Genomic DNA, 16,444 nt, shown 5'->3' with positions numbered 1-16,444 from the left:
ATAGAAAGAATAGATGGCACATGGGGTATAGAAAGAATAGATGGCACATGGGGTATAGCCAGAATAGATGGCACATGGAGTATAGCCAGAATAGATGGCACATGGGGTATAGCCAGAATAGATGGCACATGGAGTATAGCCAGAATACATGGCACATGGGGTATAGCTAGAATAGATGGCACATGGAGTATAGCCAGAATAGATGGCACATGGGGTATAGCCAGAATAGATGGCACATGGAGTATAGCCAGAATAGATGGCACATGGGGTATAGAAAGAATAGATGGCACATGGGGTATAGAAAGAATAGATGGCACATGGGGTATAGCCAGAATAGATGGCACATGGAGTACAGCCAGAATAGATGGCACATGGGGTATAGCCAGAATAGATGGCACATGGAGTATAGCCAGAATACATGGCACATGGGGTATAGCTAGAATAGATGGCACATGGAGTATAGCCAGAATAGATGGCACATGGGGTATAGCCAGAATAGATGGCACATGGGGTATAGCCAGAATAGATGGCACATGGAGTATAGCCAGAATAGATGGCACATGGGGTATAGCCAGAATAGATGGCACATGGAGTACAGCCAGAATAGATGGCACATGGGGTATAGCCAGAATAGATGGCATATAGGGTATAGAAAGAATAGATGGCACATGGGGTATAGCCAGAATATATGGCACATGGGGTATAGAAAGAATAGATGGCACATGGGGTATAGAAAGAATAGATGGCACATGGGGTATAGAAAGAATAGATGGCACATGGGGTATAGAAAGAATAGATAGCACATGGGGTATAGCCAGAATAGATGGCACATGGAGTATAGCCAGAATAGATGGCACATGGGGTATAGCCAGAATAGATGGCACATGGAGTATAGCCAGAATACATGGCACATGGGGTATAGCTAGAATAGATGGCACATGGAGTATAGCCAGAATAGATGGCACATGGGGTATAGCCAGAATAGATGGCACATGGGGTATAGCCAGAATAGATGGCACATGGAGTATAGCCAGAATACATGGCACATGGAGTATAGCCAGAATACATGGCACATGGGGTATAGCTAGAATAGATGGCACATGGAGTATAGCCAGAATAGATGGCACATGGGGTATAGCCAGAATATATGGCACATGGGGTATAGAAAGAATAGATGGCACATGGAGTATAGCCAGAATAGATGGCACATGGAGTATAGCCAGAATAGATGGCACATGCGGTATAGCCAGAATAGATGGCATATAGGGTATAGAAAGAATAGATGGCACATGGGGTATAGCCAGAATATATGGCACATGGGGTATAGAAAGAATAGATGGCACATGGGGTATAGCCAGAATAGATGGCATATGGGGTAAAGCCAGAATAGATGGCACATGGGGTATAGCCAGAATAGATGGCACATGGGGTAAAGCCAGAATAGATGGCGCATAGGGTGGCATAAAGTGATGCACGCAGTGAGTAGGAGATAGGAGACCTATAGAGAAGCCTTGTGCATTGGTAAAGGGGATATACAGAGTGGTCTGGAGGATATAGGGTGTACAGGGCACACAGAACATATGGCTGCGGAGGCAGGTGGATGCAGGTGGGCACACATGCCCGGGGGCGCGGTACCTTGGGGTTGCTGATGAGCTGCTGCTCGTCCTCATGGAGCAGTGCCCTGGAGTTGGACTCGGAGTTGTTGACGTAGATCTGCAGGCAGGGGTACAGGGACGTGCCCTTACAGTCACTCCCGCAGGTGAACGTGCACTCGAACGTCTCCCCGATCTGCTGCACCGACAGCACCGTGCAGTTGGCAGTCGTGCCCTGGAGATCCTGCAGCGCCGGGTTCAGCCAGCAGAAGCCCAGGATGAAGAGCGACACCACCCCGGAGATGATGAGGAATAAGCCCAGCCGGATGCTCTTATCCTCGGCTTCGGAATATTCATAAGCCAACCTGAGCTTCGCCATGGTGCCCGGAGCAGAGCGGCACACTCAGGGGATGAGGAGGAACTCTGCCCGCACTCAGGGGATGAGGAGGAACTCTGCCCGCACTCAGGGGAGAAAGAGGAACTCTGCCCGCACTCAGGAGATGAGGAGGAACTCTGCCCGGACTCAGGGGAGAAAGACGGACTCTGCCGGCACTCAGGGGAGAAACAGGAACTCTGTCCGCACTCAGGGGAGAAATAGGAACTCTGTCCGCACTCAGGGGAGAAAGAAGAACTCTGTCCGCACTCAGGGGAGAAAGAGGAACTCTGTCCGCACTCAGGGGAGAAAGAAGAACTCTGTCCGCACTCAGGGACATGCCGCCTCTACTTCTCCCTCACAGCGTGGAAATCAGGCTGCTCCAGTCTCCGCTCCCCTCCCCGCTGGGAGGCAGTGCCCCGACTCTGTGCCAGCCAATGGCGGCCGCTAATCGGGACCTGACAGCCACATGTCCCCAGAGAGGACAACCTCCGTGACAGCTGTGTCCCCCTTGTGACTGCCTGTGATAATGACAGTGGACCCTAAAGTGTCACCATCACCACCCTGTGCAGATAATGCAGTCTGCTGTTAGCGGTTATCAGCCATTTCAGGAGGAGGTCACACTTTGTACCATCTTGAGAAAACATGGCAAAAACTGCCACATGTGAATAATTCCCAGCCTGCTGCTTGGAGGAGCCCTACATCTCCTGACACTAAGGCGCTTTCACACGTCAGTATCTCCGGTACGAGTGGTGACCGTTTCCACACGTACTGGAGACACTGACACAGATACACCCATTCAAATGAATGGTTTGCGCACATGTGTTTCCACGGACCGTGTGTCCGTGTGCTCCACATGCTGACATGTCCATGTTTTTTGCATACGCACGGTCCTCAAAACGTCCCACACGGATGACATCTGTGTGTCATCAGTGTGACATGGACCGGCGCCTGGGAATCAGCGGTACAGTTCCCGAGTGCTGAACACTGCCCTCATCATGGTTCCCTGCCGCTGCGATCAGCACCAGCAGGGACAATGATGAAGGTAGTAGTGTCTGCTTCCGCAGTGTCCCTGTGTAAAAATAAGAATAAAATAATAACACCCTTAACCCCTTCATGACCGGAGCATTTTCTGTTTTTGCGTTTTCATTTCTTGCTCCCCTTCTTCCCAGAGCCAGAACTTTTTTATTTTTCATTCAATATCGCCATGTGAGAGCTTATTTTTTGCGGGACGAGTTGTACGTTTAAATGCCATCACTGGTTTTACCATATCATGTACTGGAAAACGTCAAAAAAATTCAAAGTGCGGTGAAATTGCAAAAAAAATGCAATTCCACAGTTGTGTTTTGTTTTTGGTTTTTACCACATTCACTGAATGCTAAAACTGACCTGCCATTCTTATTCTCCAGGTCATTATGAGTTCACAGATACCAAACATGTATAGGTTCTTTTTTATTTAAGTGGTGAAAAAAAATTCCAAAGTTTGCTAAAAAAAAAAAAAAAATGGTGCCATTTTCCGAGACCTGTAGCGTCTCCATTTTTTGGGATCTGGGGCCGGGTGAGGGCTTATTTTTCTGCGTGCCAGGCTGACGTTTTTATTGATGTCATTTTAGGGTAGAGGCAATGTTTTGATCGCCCGTTATTGCATTTTATTGCAATGTTGCAGCAACCAAAAAAACTTAATTCTGGCATTTGGAATTTTTTTCTCGTTACGCCGTTTACCGATCGGATTAATTCTTTTTTTATATTGATAGATCAGGCGATTCTGAATGCGGTGATATCAAATATGTGTATGTGGGGTTTATTTTTTATTATTTTATTTTAAATGGGGCAAAAGGGAGGTGATTTAAACTTTTATATTTTTTTTATTTCTTTTTAATATTTGTAAAAACTTTTTTTTACACTTTTTGCTTACTTCTATAGTCTCCATAGGAGACTAGAAGCAGCAACTGTCTGATCGCCTCTGCTACATAGAGAAGATGAGCAGATCGTCTCTATGTAGCAGAAATGCTCCTGTGCTATGAGCGCTGACCACTAAGTGGCGCTCATAGCAATCTTTACATGACAATCACTGGGGTCTGCTGCAGACCCCGGGTTGTCATTCCCGCGCATCGGTGACCCGTGATCACGTGACGGGGTCACCGATGGGCTGGGTAAGTGACGCGCTTCCAGCGCGGCACTGTTAAATGCCGCTGTCAGAGATTGACAGCGGCATTTAACTAGTTAACAGCCACGGGTGGATCGCGATTCCACCTGCGGCTGTTGCAGGCACATGTCAGCTGTATAAATCAGCTGACATGTGCCCGATTCAGTGCGAGCTCAGCGCCAGAGCCCGTGCTGAACAGGGGGTGCCGACGTGGTGAGTACTATTACGTACCACGTCAGAAAGGGGTTAAACTCACCTGTCTGGAGATGTTCCCCGCTGTAATCCTCTGACCGCTGATGCCAAACATATGATGATGTCGTGTTTAGAAGCTTCTGATAGTTTTTTTGGCAACATCTCAGTTAATTAGAGACACACATGTGGATGTATTTTAATGCACACCTTAAACTCACTGCATCTTTGTGTAGCATCATGGGAAAGTCTAAAGAAATCAGCGAACATATCAGGAATAGAATTGTGGACTTGCGCAAGTCTGGCTCATCCTTGGGTACAATTTCAAGATACCTAAAGGTGCCTCATTTATCTGTATAAACAATTATATGAAAGTACAAACAAGATGAGAATGTCCAGCCATCATACCACTCAGGAAGGAGACAAGTTCTGTGTCCTAGAGATGAATGTGCTTTGGTCCAACATGTGAATATCAACCCAAGGACAAAAGCAAAAGACCTTGTGAAGATGATGGTGGAAGCAGGTAAGATTGTGTCAATATCCACAGTGAAACCAGTACTGTGTCAACATGGGCTGAAAGGCCACTCTGCCAGGAAGAAGACATTACTCCAAAAGAAACCTAAAAAAGCCAGAATAATGTTTGCAAATGCACACAGGAACAAAGAACTTAAGTTTTGGAGACATGTCCTGTGGTCTGATGAAACTAAAATTGAACTTTTTGGGCATAATGACCTGCGTTACGTTTGGAGGAAAAAGGGAGAAGCTTGGAAGCCTAAAAACACCATTGCAACTGTGAAACACGTGGGTGGCAGCATCATGTTGTTGAGTTGTTTTGCTGCAGGAGGGACTGGTGCACTTCACAAAATAGATGGCATCATGAGAAAAGAAGATTATGTGGCAATACTGAAGCAACATCTCAAGACCTCTGCCAGGAAGTTAAAGCTTGGGCGGAAATGGGTCTTCCAAATGGACAATGACCCGAAGCATACAGCCAAAATGGTAACAAAGTGGCTTCAGGATAACAAAGTCAATGTTTTGGAGTGGCCATCACAAAGCCCTGATCTCAATCCTATTGAAAATTTATGGGAAAAGCTGAAAAGACAGGTGCGAGCAAGGCGACCTACAAACCTGGATCAGTTACACCAGTTTTGTCAGGAGGAATGGACCTAAATTCCGACCAACTATTGTGAGAAGCTTGTGGAAGGATACCCCAAACATTTGACCCAAGTCATTCAGTTTAAGGGCAATGGTACCAAATGCTAATGAAATGTATGTAAACTTTTGACTTTGCAGTAAGCAATAAAAATACCTTAAAACATTCTCTCTCTCTCTCATTATTCTGGTATTTGGCAAATATTACAAATGATCGTAATCCTAATTCACCTAAAACGGGAAAGGTTAATTCTGATTTCATGTCAGATTTTGATAAAAACATTCATATATGTCTTTTTATATAGTGTATGTAAACTTATGGTTTCAATTTAGTGCAGTGCGGGTATAGCTTACTGTACATGTATTTAGATAATTAAATAACAATTAAATAAAATAAAAAAATGGAATGGGGTCCCCCTTATTTTTATTAACCAGCTGAGGGAAAACAGACAGTTGTGAGCTGGTCTTAATAGTCTGGGAAGGGGGCAATAAACATGGAGCTTCCCAACCGATTGATATTAGCTCACAACGGTCTACCTAGCCTTTACTAGTTATTAACCCCTTTGCAACCCTGGGATTTTCCGTTTTAGCATTTTCGTTTTTTGCTCCCCTTGTTCCCAGAGCCATAGAGTTTTTATTTTTTGGTTAATATGGCCGTGTGAGGGCTTATTTTTTGCGGGACGAGTTTTACTTTTCACCGCCATTACTAGTTTTACCATATCATGTACAGGAAAACTGGAAAAAAAATTCCAAGTGCCGTGAAATTGCAAAAAAAGTGCAATACCACAGATTATTTTATTTTTATTTTTTACCACGTTCACTGAATGTTAAAACTGACCTGCTATTATTATTCTCTGGGGCCAGGTGAGGGCTTATTTTTTGCGCGCCAAGCTGAAGTTTTTATTGATACGAATATTTTGATCGCCTGTTATTGCATTTTATTGCAATGTTGCTGCAACCAAAAAACGTAATTCTGGCGTTTAGAATTTTTTTCTCTTTACGCCGTTTACCGATCGGATTAATTATTTTTTATATTGATAGATCGGGCGATTCTGAACGCGGCGATACCAAATATGTTTATGTGGGTTTTTTTTTAAATTTATTTATTTTGAATGGGGCGAAAGGGAGGTGATTTAAACTTTTATACATTTTTTTAATATTTTTAAAAACATTTTTTTTTCACTTTTTGCTTGCTTCTATAGTCTCCATAGGAGACTAGAAGCAGCACTTGTCTGATCGCCTCTGCTACATAGAGGTGATCAGCAGATCACCTCTATGTAGCAGAAATGGTCCTGTGCTATGAGCGCCGACCACTAGGTGGCGCTCATAGCGATCAGCTCATGACAACCACTGTAGTCTGCTGCAGACCCAGGGTTGTCATGCCCACGCATCGGTGACTCGCGATCACGTGACGGGGTCATCGATGGGCTGGGTAAGTGACGCGCTTCCGGCGCAGCGCTGTTAAATGCCGCTGTCAGAGATTGACAGCGGCATTTAACATGTTAACAGCCGCGGGTTGATCTCGATTCCACTCGCGGCTGTTGCGGGCACATGTCAGCTGTAATAATCAGCTGACATGTGCCCGGTTCAGTGCGGGCTCACCGCCGGAGCCCTCACTGAACTGGGGGTTACAGCCTGTTGCGTACAAATACGGCACAGGCTGTAAAGGGGGTAATAAGGGGGACCACAAAAATAATGATGTGGGGTCCCCCCTATTTTTAATAACCAGCAAAAGCTAAGCAGACAGCTGAGGGCTGATATTAATAGGCTAGGAAAGGGCCATGTTTATTGCCCCCTTCCCAGACTATTAAGACCAGCTCTCAGCTGTCTGCTTTCCCTCATCTGGTTAATAAAACTAAGGGGGACCCCACGCCATTTTTTAATTTTATTTATTTATTAGCTAAATACATCTACAGTAAGCTACACACGCAAAGCACTGATTATATGTCTCATTGACATGTTTCTATGTTTCTATCATCTATCTATATTTAAAATTGTTTTATTAATTAGAAAATTAGCTTTAAATTACATAGAGAATTACTGTATGTAAAAGATGATGTTAAAAACGTATGACATACAGATGCTAAGTGAGAAAAAAAACGCATGACACTGGCCTGACACTCTCCTCCTTTTCTGGCTGAGAATCTCAGCTACTTTATATACGCAGATGTGAATGTACCTAACTGGCTAAATTCTTTAGCGGCATGTCCCACTTAGTGCTTCCCCCCGTGCACCACATTACTGGCTGCCCCGTGCCAAGCCCCAATAAAGAGTTGTGACATGCAGAAGTAGTGCTGTTGCTTCAAAAGCATCCAGCAACTATTAGAAGTAACACAAGCACAGGAGACAGAAAATGTTGTGCTCCAGAAGTATCCAGCAACTAGAGGGGTTAACACAGTCACAGGAGACAGAGAATGTTTTAGCAGAGCCCCATGGGGGATTGTGGGGAAGTTGTTTACTGTCTGGCTAGAGCTGAAGAGAAAGGTGGTGTATGATCTGCATATCACAGAAGGCAAGGGAACAGAATTCAGGTCAGGAGGGAAGCTAAACACAGGTCAGATAGACTCCATGTGTGGAGTAGTATGTGGAGTATTATCAGGCAGAAAGATAAGGACTGGAAGGAATCCTGTCATAGGGATCATTTCCCTCATCAAACCCTCCCCCCCTGCAAATTAAATTTGCAAATTGTCTCTTCAGAGAGGAAGAGGACTTGAACTCTAGAGCCACCTATTGGAAGTAATAATCCTAAAAGTCAATATCGACCCTTTAACAAGCCTGGCTTTTAACCCAGGGGCACGTTCACACGTGGAGTATCTGGGCAGTATTTTATGTCAGTATTTGTAAGCCAAAATCAGGAGTGGAACAATCAGAGGAAAAATATAATAGAAACACGTCACCACTTCTGTATTTTTCACCCACTCCTGGTTTTGGCTTAGAAATACTGAGGTAAAGACTGACCAAATACTGAACGTGTGGCCTAAGTCATATAGCAAGGCTCATTAAAGCATCGATAATGACTTTTAGGATAGCTAGTTCCAAAGGTGGCACTACAGTTCAAGTCCTCTTCCTCTCTGAAGAGGCAATTTGTATAAAAAAAGCGATAAAACGCATGTTAAAAAAACACAATGAAAAAACACAAGCTAATTTAAATAATAGGTGCAGAAATTCTGCTGCATCAAAAGCTCATCGTAGGAACATAGCCTTAGAGACAGACTGCTGTTTAACTAGTGCGAGGATCGCATCATAAACCTCGTACTGGCTGTCTCCTCTACTGACCTGAGCTTGACAACCGCATAGAAATACATCACGCAGTCATGCTCAGGTCCAGAGAGGTTCCGGGCCAGTCCGTGCACAGCGATGCGATCATCGCACGAGTTGTACGTCAGTCTGTCTCTGTCCTTTCTCATTACATTTTAGGTACCCAGTTTTTAATCACGAGTTCATAGACCTAAAGGAAAAGAGAATAATTAATTGGGTAGAAGGGCAAAATGAGCAGTTGTAAGTACACAGTGCTATATAATATGATGGCTGCAATATATTAAGAGAATAACAATTTTGATGGGAGGAGTGTTTGTTCAACTACATCAGAGCTGTGGAGTCAGAGCTAGTTTTGGGGGAGAGTCGGAATTGGTAGATATATTACAACTCCAGCTGTAAAAAAAAATAACTTCTCATCCCATATGAATACTGGTTAATTAATTTATCAACTTTCATAGGAACTTGGAAAGGTTTAGAAATGCTACTGATCGCTGTACATTTTATGTTCTACCAATCTATGTCTCTTTTTATTAAAATTAAGTGAGGTTATCGTTTAACTGCAATAAATTTGTTATTATTATCATTCATTTATGAATGAGATGGAGCTGGCATTGGTGTGTGAAAATAGAAAAGTCAGAGTTAGGAACCTTCGCTTAACCACATCTCCCAATTTTTGAAGAAGAGAAAGAGGGACAAATCATGCAGAAAATGTTGGCCACGCCCCTGTTCACACCCCAATCCACGCCCATTTACCATTTCTTTCTCTTCTGGCAGGAAAAGATGTCAGAGGGGCGATAGCAGTGAGAGAAATTTAGCAGATGTACAAGACTGCAGAGCGTAGACCCAAATCTGAGACTGTCCACTGTATCCGGGACAGTTGGGACTAGAAATGAGCCGATCAATTCAAGGGTCTCAGGTGCAGCATCCAGGTCAGTGGTACCTAGCAGCTGGATAGGATGCCATGAATCTCTAACCATCCGGCATCCCCGGCGCGGCTTTTGATCTGCTAGGGCCGATGCTACATCATTTATGCCTCATGCTCATCTCTAGTTGAGACCTATGAATTTATTTTTTATTCATTCATTCATAGTCATAGCTGCCACAACTTTCTCATTATTATGTAGCTGCACTATATGACATCTGGCTTTTTGGTGCCTGTAAGGCTGTGTTCACATGTAGCATAAATTATGTGTTTTTTGTTTTCTGCAGGTGTTCGCACCAAACTACACAATAACAATCTTAATGTAATCAAATGTCCACTTGTTATTGCTTCCCAACTATAATATCATCACAACTAAAGTCTAGTATCCATCAAACCAGTTCATAAGGAAGACATCCATTATTAATTGAAAATAATTTTATTTCATACAGATTAAAACCAACATAAATAAAATACAGGTGCTTTTCAAAATACAGACCACTACCACTTACAAGCTGAAAACACAATTATTTATTTATTTTACTCACTTATATAGCGCCATTAATTCCCCAGCGCTTTACACACATCATCATCACTGTCCCCATCGGGGCTCACAATCTAAATTCCCTATCAGTATGTCTTTGGAGTGTGGGAGGAAACCGGAGAACCCGGAGGAAACCCACGCAGCACGGGGAGAACATACAAACTCCTTGCAGATGTTGTCCTTGGTGGGATTTGAACACAGGACCTCAGCCCTGCATTACCACAAAATTCCAAAATTAGAATAATTTAATGCTCTATAATGATGTTATAATGCACCTATTCCCATGTCAAAGGTGCTAATATCAGCAAACAGCTCTAAAGATACCCGCAGAGTCAGTATAATATTCTAGATATCTCCATGTTATATAGTCAACTTTTATATACTATAAAGTGCAAGTGCCATGGATTTACCATTTACAGAAAGGCAATTTCATACCACCAGGTTGAGCTGGAGACATTTGGAGTGATGGTTTGAACCTGTAATTTGCACATCACATCCAACAAATAAAAGCTCCATGGGCAAAAGCCAAAGAGGATCTTACTGCTTAAAGAAAGGCATAAAAAGTAATTGAACTTTGGCAAAACTTAAAGGGGTTGTCCAGTTAAAAGTGATAAGTCTGCAGTCACTTTTGTGTGACTGCAGACTTGTGAATCCCCCTAACGCAGGCATTGTGTGCTGTGGGAATTCGCCAGTATGAGACCCGGGAACGGAGGCTATGTATAAATTATACATACCCCTGGCCATTCTGCGCCGCCTTGCTTCATACACTTGTATGGAGTGAGGTTACGCCCTGTCTAGTGACGTGGACAGCCAGTTGGTGCGTCCAACTACAAGGCGCGATCTCGTTCAATACAAGTGTATGGAGAGCGATACCCTCCATTACCGGGACGTAATAGAGGGTATCGCTCTCCATTGAGAATGTGTGCGCATTTGTCTGGAGTCGTCTAAAGCTAAGCAATTTCCCCCTGTTTGTCCTTCCTTGTTGTCTATAGTGTTTAGTGGAGATCGACTAGTGTTCATCTCCTCCCTTCCCTAGTCCCAGCCAAACACCAGGGAAAGACAGGGCGAGGTACGCGTGCACCAATTGGTGAAGAGTCAATACAGGAATGTTAGGGGAGACAGGGTGACGCTAGATCAACCTAGGAGGTCTCCACTAAACACTATAGACAACAAGGAAGGACAAACAGGGGGAGATTGTTTAGCTTTAGATGACTCCAGACAAATGCGCACACGTCCTCAAGCTCCAGAGAGGACAAAGTACTGTGTGACATGCAGAAGTAGTGCTGTTGCAGAGTGTGACATGCAGATGTAGTGCTGTTCCTTTAAAAGCATTCAGCAACTATTAGAAGTAACACAAGCACATGAGACCGGAAGTGTTGTGCTCCAGACGCGTCCAGCAACTAGAGGGGTTAACACAGTCACAGGAGAAGGGGAGTTTTAGCTGAAGTTGTTTACTGTATGGCTGGAGCCAAAGAAAAAGGTGGTGTGTGTGTTCTGTATCTCACAGAAGAGCCCCTGCAAGTGAAAAGGATTCAAGTCAGGAGTGAAGCTAAGCACAGGTCAGATAAGAGTTCCTGAACTAGCAGTGTGGAGTATTGTCAGGCCGAAAGATAAGGACTGGAAGAAATGGTGTCACAGGGATCATCTCCCTCAGCAAACCCTCCCCTCTCCTTCATCTCACTGGGCGGTAAAAAATGCTGTGTTCATTAATGTGCCTTTGCATTAGAACTCTGCTGTCCTGTACTACTGTAATCAAAGTTTCTCAGCAGGTGCATATTAACTAATGATTAGGGCTCCATGGCTAGCACCTAATGACATTTACTGTAGGCAAATCGCTAATCATAAATATACAGTGAAGGGAAAGATGCGATCAAAGCTACACAGCAGGTAATTATCATAAAATATAGCTTTTATTAAATATATAATTAAGAGAGAATACACCACATAATATAGCAGAAACAGTGCACAACATACATATCAAAAATATCTTAAAATACCATCATGCTCAATGGACACAGAGGTCCACATATAGGGCACCCACCAGGACTATAATATAGACTCTAATGCACCTGATTAACAGATCTCTAATATATGTGTCCAAATAGTGTATCATTAGTGGTCAGCTAATATTGCCTAACTGTATATTGACATAACCATGTAAATGACCATATAGTATGGTAATAGAATCTACCTGGACAGAGGGCTATCAGCGGGGGTGCTCCAGCTAGAGGGAGTGAAGACCCAGCTAGAGGGAGTGAACCTCCCCACTGCAACCTGTAGTTCACTCCCAAAATAAAAGCCCATGCTGGGTTTTCTTAAATCTGACTTAGCCAAATAGTTTGACCAAGTCTAAACTTTACTTTTATTTTGCACTGCAACCACAGCTGTGCCTGTGACTGCAATGCACTCCAGAGGGTTCAATATGCCTCTATGCGCATCCTGGGGGATACATACTGTCCCCCGCATATGATCTCCCTCACTGCCTCACATATCCCCCCCCTCTGTTCAAACTTGTGGGGTTGAACACCTGTCACCATACAGGGTGCCCGTGACAGGACATCCGCATTTCCCTGTGACTTCTCAGCTCGATGTTTCACCGAAAAACTAAAATTTTGTAGTGACAGGAACCATCTGGTGACTCGAGCATTCCTTTCTTTGGCATTTCTCATCCATACCAAGGGTAAATGGTCTGTCACCAAGTGAAACTGGTGCCTGAGCAAATAATAGCGTAGGGACTCCAAGGCCCAATTAATAGCCAAGCACTCCTTCTCCACTACGCTATAAGTTTTTTCTCTCGCGGGGTTAGTTTCCTACTCAAGTAGGTGACCGGATGTTCCTCTCCGTTCACCTCTTGCGACAGTACCACCTCAGAGGCTTCCGTTTGCATGATGAAGCCTTTCTTGAAGTTGGGGCTGATGAATACCGACTGTCCACACAACGCCGACATCATGGACTGGAGCGCTTCCTCCGCTTGAGGGATCCACCCAACCATAACCGACTTCTTCCCCTGTAGAAGATCGGTCAGGGGTGCTGATCTCCCAGCAAAATTAGGTATAAACCGGCGGTAATACCCAATGATGCTGAGGAACGCTTTCACCTGTTTACTACTCAAAGGCCTGGGCCAGTTTTGAATGGCCTCAATCTTGTTTATTTGGGGTTTGACAACCCCATGGCCAGTCACGTACCCTAAGTACCGGGCTTCATTGAGTCCTATCGCACAGTTTTTTGGGTTCGCTGTTAACACCGCGACTCTGAGTGAATCTAACACCGCTTGTACCTGGGACTGGTGGGTATGCCAGTCGGTACTAAAGATGATGATATCATCTAAATATGCTGACGCGTACTTCTGATGAGACTCTAACACAATGTCCATTAACCTGTGGAAGGAGGCCAGGTCCCCAAGTAATCCAAAAGGCAAGATGACGTAGTGATAGAGATCCTCTTTCGTTACAAAAGCGGTCTTTTCTTTCGCCAATTCTGTCAATGGCACCTGCCAGTAACCCTTGGTGAGATCGAGCATGGTGAAGTACTGGGCCTGCCGCAGTCTCTCAATTAGCTCGTCTACCCGAGGCATTGGAAAAAGGTAAAATTTTGACACCTCATTCAATTTCCGTAAGTCATTACAGAATCGTAATAACCCGTCTGGCTTCAGAATCAGCACAATGGGGCTAGCCCCCTCACTCCTGGATTCCTCGATGACTCCTAACTGGAGCATTTGCTTTACTTCAGCCGCAATGGCTTGCCTCTGGACTTCTGGCACACGGTACGGTTTCATTCATACCCTTAGCCGAGGCTCGGTGACAATGTCATGTTGGATCACCGAGGTCCAGCCGGGCAGTTATGAGAATACGTCTGTATTCTGCTGCACCAAAAGCCGAGCCTCCCGTCGCTGTTGTTTCGTGAGCCTCGTTTCTTTGTTTCATTTATCTTAACCTCACCCCCGGCCACATCCCTGGCCGGAGACAGAGGGTTCCTTGATGGTACGACCAAAGTCGCATGCGTAACCAAACTTTCCCGGTCTTTCCAGGCTTTAAGCACGTTCACATGACACAGTTGTTCCGGTTTTCTCTTTCCAGGCTAGTACACTCTGTAATTCACTTCCCCCACCTTTTCCCTTACTTCATATGGCCCTTGCCACTTGGCCATGAGTTTACTCTCTGCTGTGGGCACTAACACTAACACCCGTTCCCCTTCTTTAAAGGCATGCAGAATAATGTACACCCTGTCCTAGGAGCTTACAATCTAATATATAATATACATGCTGCTCCTGAGGGCATGCAGAATAATGTACACCCTGTCCTAGAAGCTTACAATCTAATATACAGTATACAGGCTGCCCCTGAGGGCAATCGGAATAATGTATACCCTGTCCTAGGAGCTTACAATCTAATATATAATATACAGGCTGCTCCTGAGGGCATGCAGAATAATGTACACCCTGTCCTAGGAGTTTACAATCTAATATATAATATACAGGCTGCTCCTGAGGGCTTTCAGAATAATGTACACCCTGTCCTAGGAGCTTACAATCTAATATACAGTATACAGGCTGCCCCTGAGGGCAATTGGAATAATGTATAACCTGTCCTAGGAGCTTACAATCTAATATATAATATACATGCTGCTCCTGAGGGCATACAGAATAATATACACACTGTCCTAGGAGCTTACAATCTAATATATAATATACAGGCTGCTCCTGAGGGCATGCAGAATAATGTACACCCTGTCCTAGGAGTTTACAATCTAATATATAATATACAGACTGCTCCTGAGGGCATGCAGAATAATGTACACCCTGTCCTAGGAGCTTACAATCTAATATACAATATACAGGCTGCTCCTGAGGGCATGCAGAATAATGCACACCCTGTCCTAGGAGTTTACAATCTAATATATAATATACAGACTGCTCCTGAGGGCATGCAGAATAATGTACACCATATCCTAGGAGCTTACAATCTAAAATACACTATACACGCTGCTCCTGAGGGCATACAGAATAATGTACACCCTGTCCTAGGAGCTTATAATCTAATATATAATATACGTGCTGCTCCTGAGGGCATGCAGAATAATGCACACCCTGTCATAGGAGCTTACAATCTAATATACAAAGTATAAGTTGCTCCTGAGGGCATATAGAATAATGTACACCCTGTCCTAGCAGCTTACAGTCTAATATATAACATACAGGCTGCTCCTGAGAGCATGCAGATTAATGCACACCCTGTCCTAAAAGCTTACAATCTAATATATAATATACAGGCTATTCCTGAGGGCATACAGAATAATGTACACCCTGTCCTAGGAGCTTACAATCTATTATACAATATGTTACGGATCCGGGTGGTGGAACCTTTGTGCTGTGATGCAAGGGGGATGGAAGGACCAGAGGGGCGTAACTAAGTGCCTACCCGGACCGACCTTTGCCACACGGCGGCTTAGTCGACTCCTTGAACCAAGGAGGGACCGGGAAGGTGAACCAGGTGCCACGCTGGGACCGACCTTGTGAGAGCAGGCGACTCCCACGGGACTGATGGCGGAAGCTGACAGGCACAGCAGATGAGCTTACAATCTAATATATAATATACAGGCTGCTCCTGAGGGCATGCAGAATAATGTACACCCTGTCCTAGGAGCTTACAATCTAACACACAATATACAGGCTGCCCCTGAGGGCAATCGGAATAATGTATACCCTGTCCTAGGAGCTTACAATCTAATATATAATATACAGACTGCTCCTGAGGGCATGCACAATAATGTACACCCTGTCCTAGGAGCTTACAATCTAATATATAATATACAGGCTGCTCTTGAGGGCATGCAGAATAATGCACACCCTGTCCTAGGAGATTACAATCTAATATACAATCTACAGCCTGCTCCTGATGGCATGCAGAATAATGTACACCCTGTCCTAGGAGCTTACAATCTAATATACAGTATACAGACTGCTCCTGAGGGCATGCAGAATAATGTACACCCTGTCCTAGGAGCTTACAATCTAATATATAACATACACGCTGCTCCTGAGGGCATGCAGAATAATGTACACCCTGTCCTAGGAGCTTACAATCTAATATATAACATACATGCTGCTCCTGAGGGCATGCAGAATAATGCACACCCTGTCCTAGGAGCTTACAATCTAATATATAATATACAGACTGCTCCTGAGGGCATGCAGAATAATGTACACCCTATCCTAGGAGCTTACAATCTAACATACAATATACAGGCTACTCCTGAGGGCATACAGAATAAT

General features: G+C 44.2%; 1 protein-coding gene across 1 annotated transcript in view; it reads right to left on the bottom strand.

The window, feature by feature from the left end:
- Positions 1-2,369, bottom strand: part of KCNMB4 (potassium calcium-activated channel subfamily M regulatory beta subunit 4) — a 98,573-nt gene extending 96,204 nt beyond the window's left edge. The window contains exon 1 of the mRNA XM_073650697.1: positions 1,636-2,369. Within this exon, the coding sequence (XP_073506798.1) occupies positions 1,636-1,971 (336 nt within the window). The 5' untranslated portion in view covers positions 1,972-2,369. The remainder of the gene's footprint in view (positions 1-1,635) is intronic.
- Between the last annotated feature and the right edge of the window lie 14,075 nt (positions 2,370-16,444).

Source organism: Phyllobates terribilis, unplaced genomic scaffold (assembly GCF_046119375.1).
Source record: "Phyllobates terribilis strain yellow unplaced genomic scaffold, ASM4611937v1 Scaffold_11__3_contigs__length_659146591, whole genome shotgun sequence".
Taxonomy (NCBI): Eukaryota; Metazoa; Chordata; class Amphibia; order Anura; family Dendrobatidae; genus Phyllobates; species Phyllobates terribilis.
This window is presented reverse-complemented; position numbering and strand designations above follow the sequence as displayed.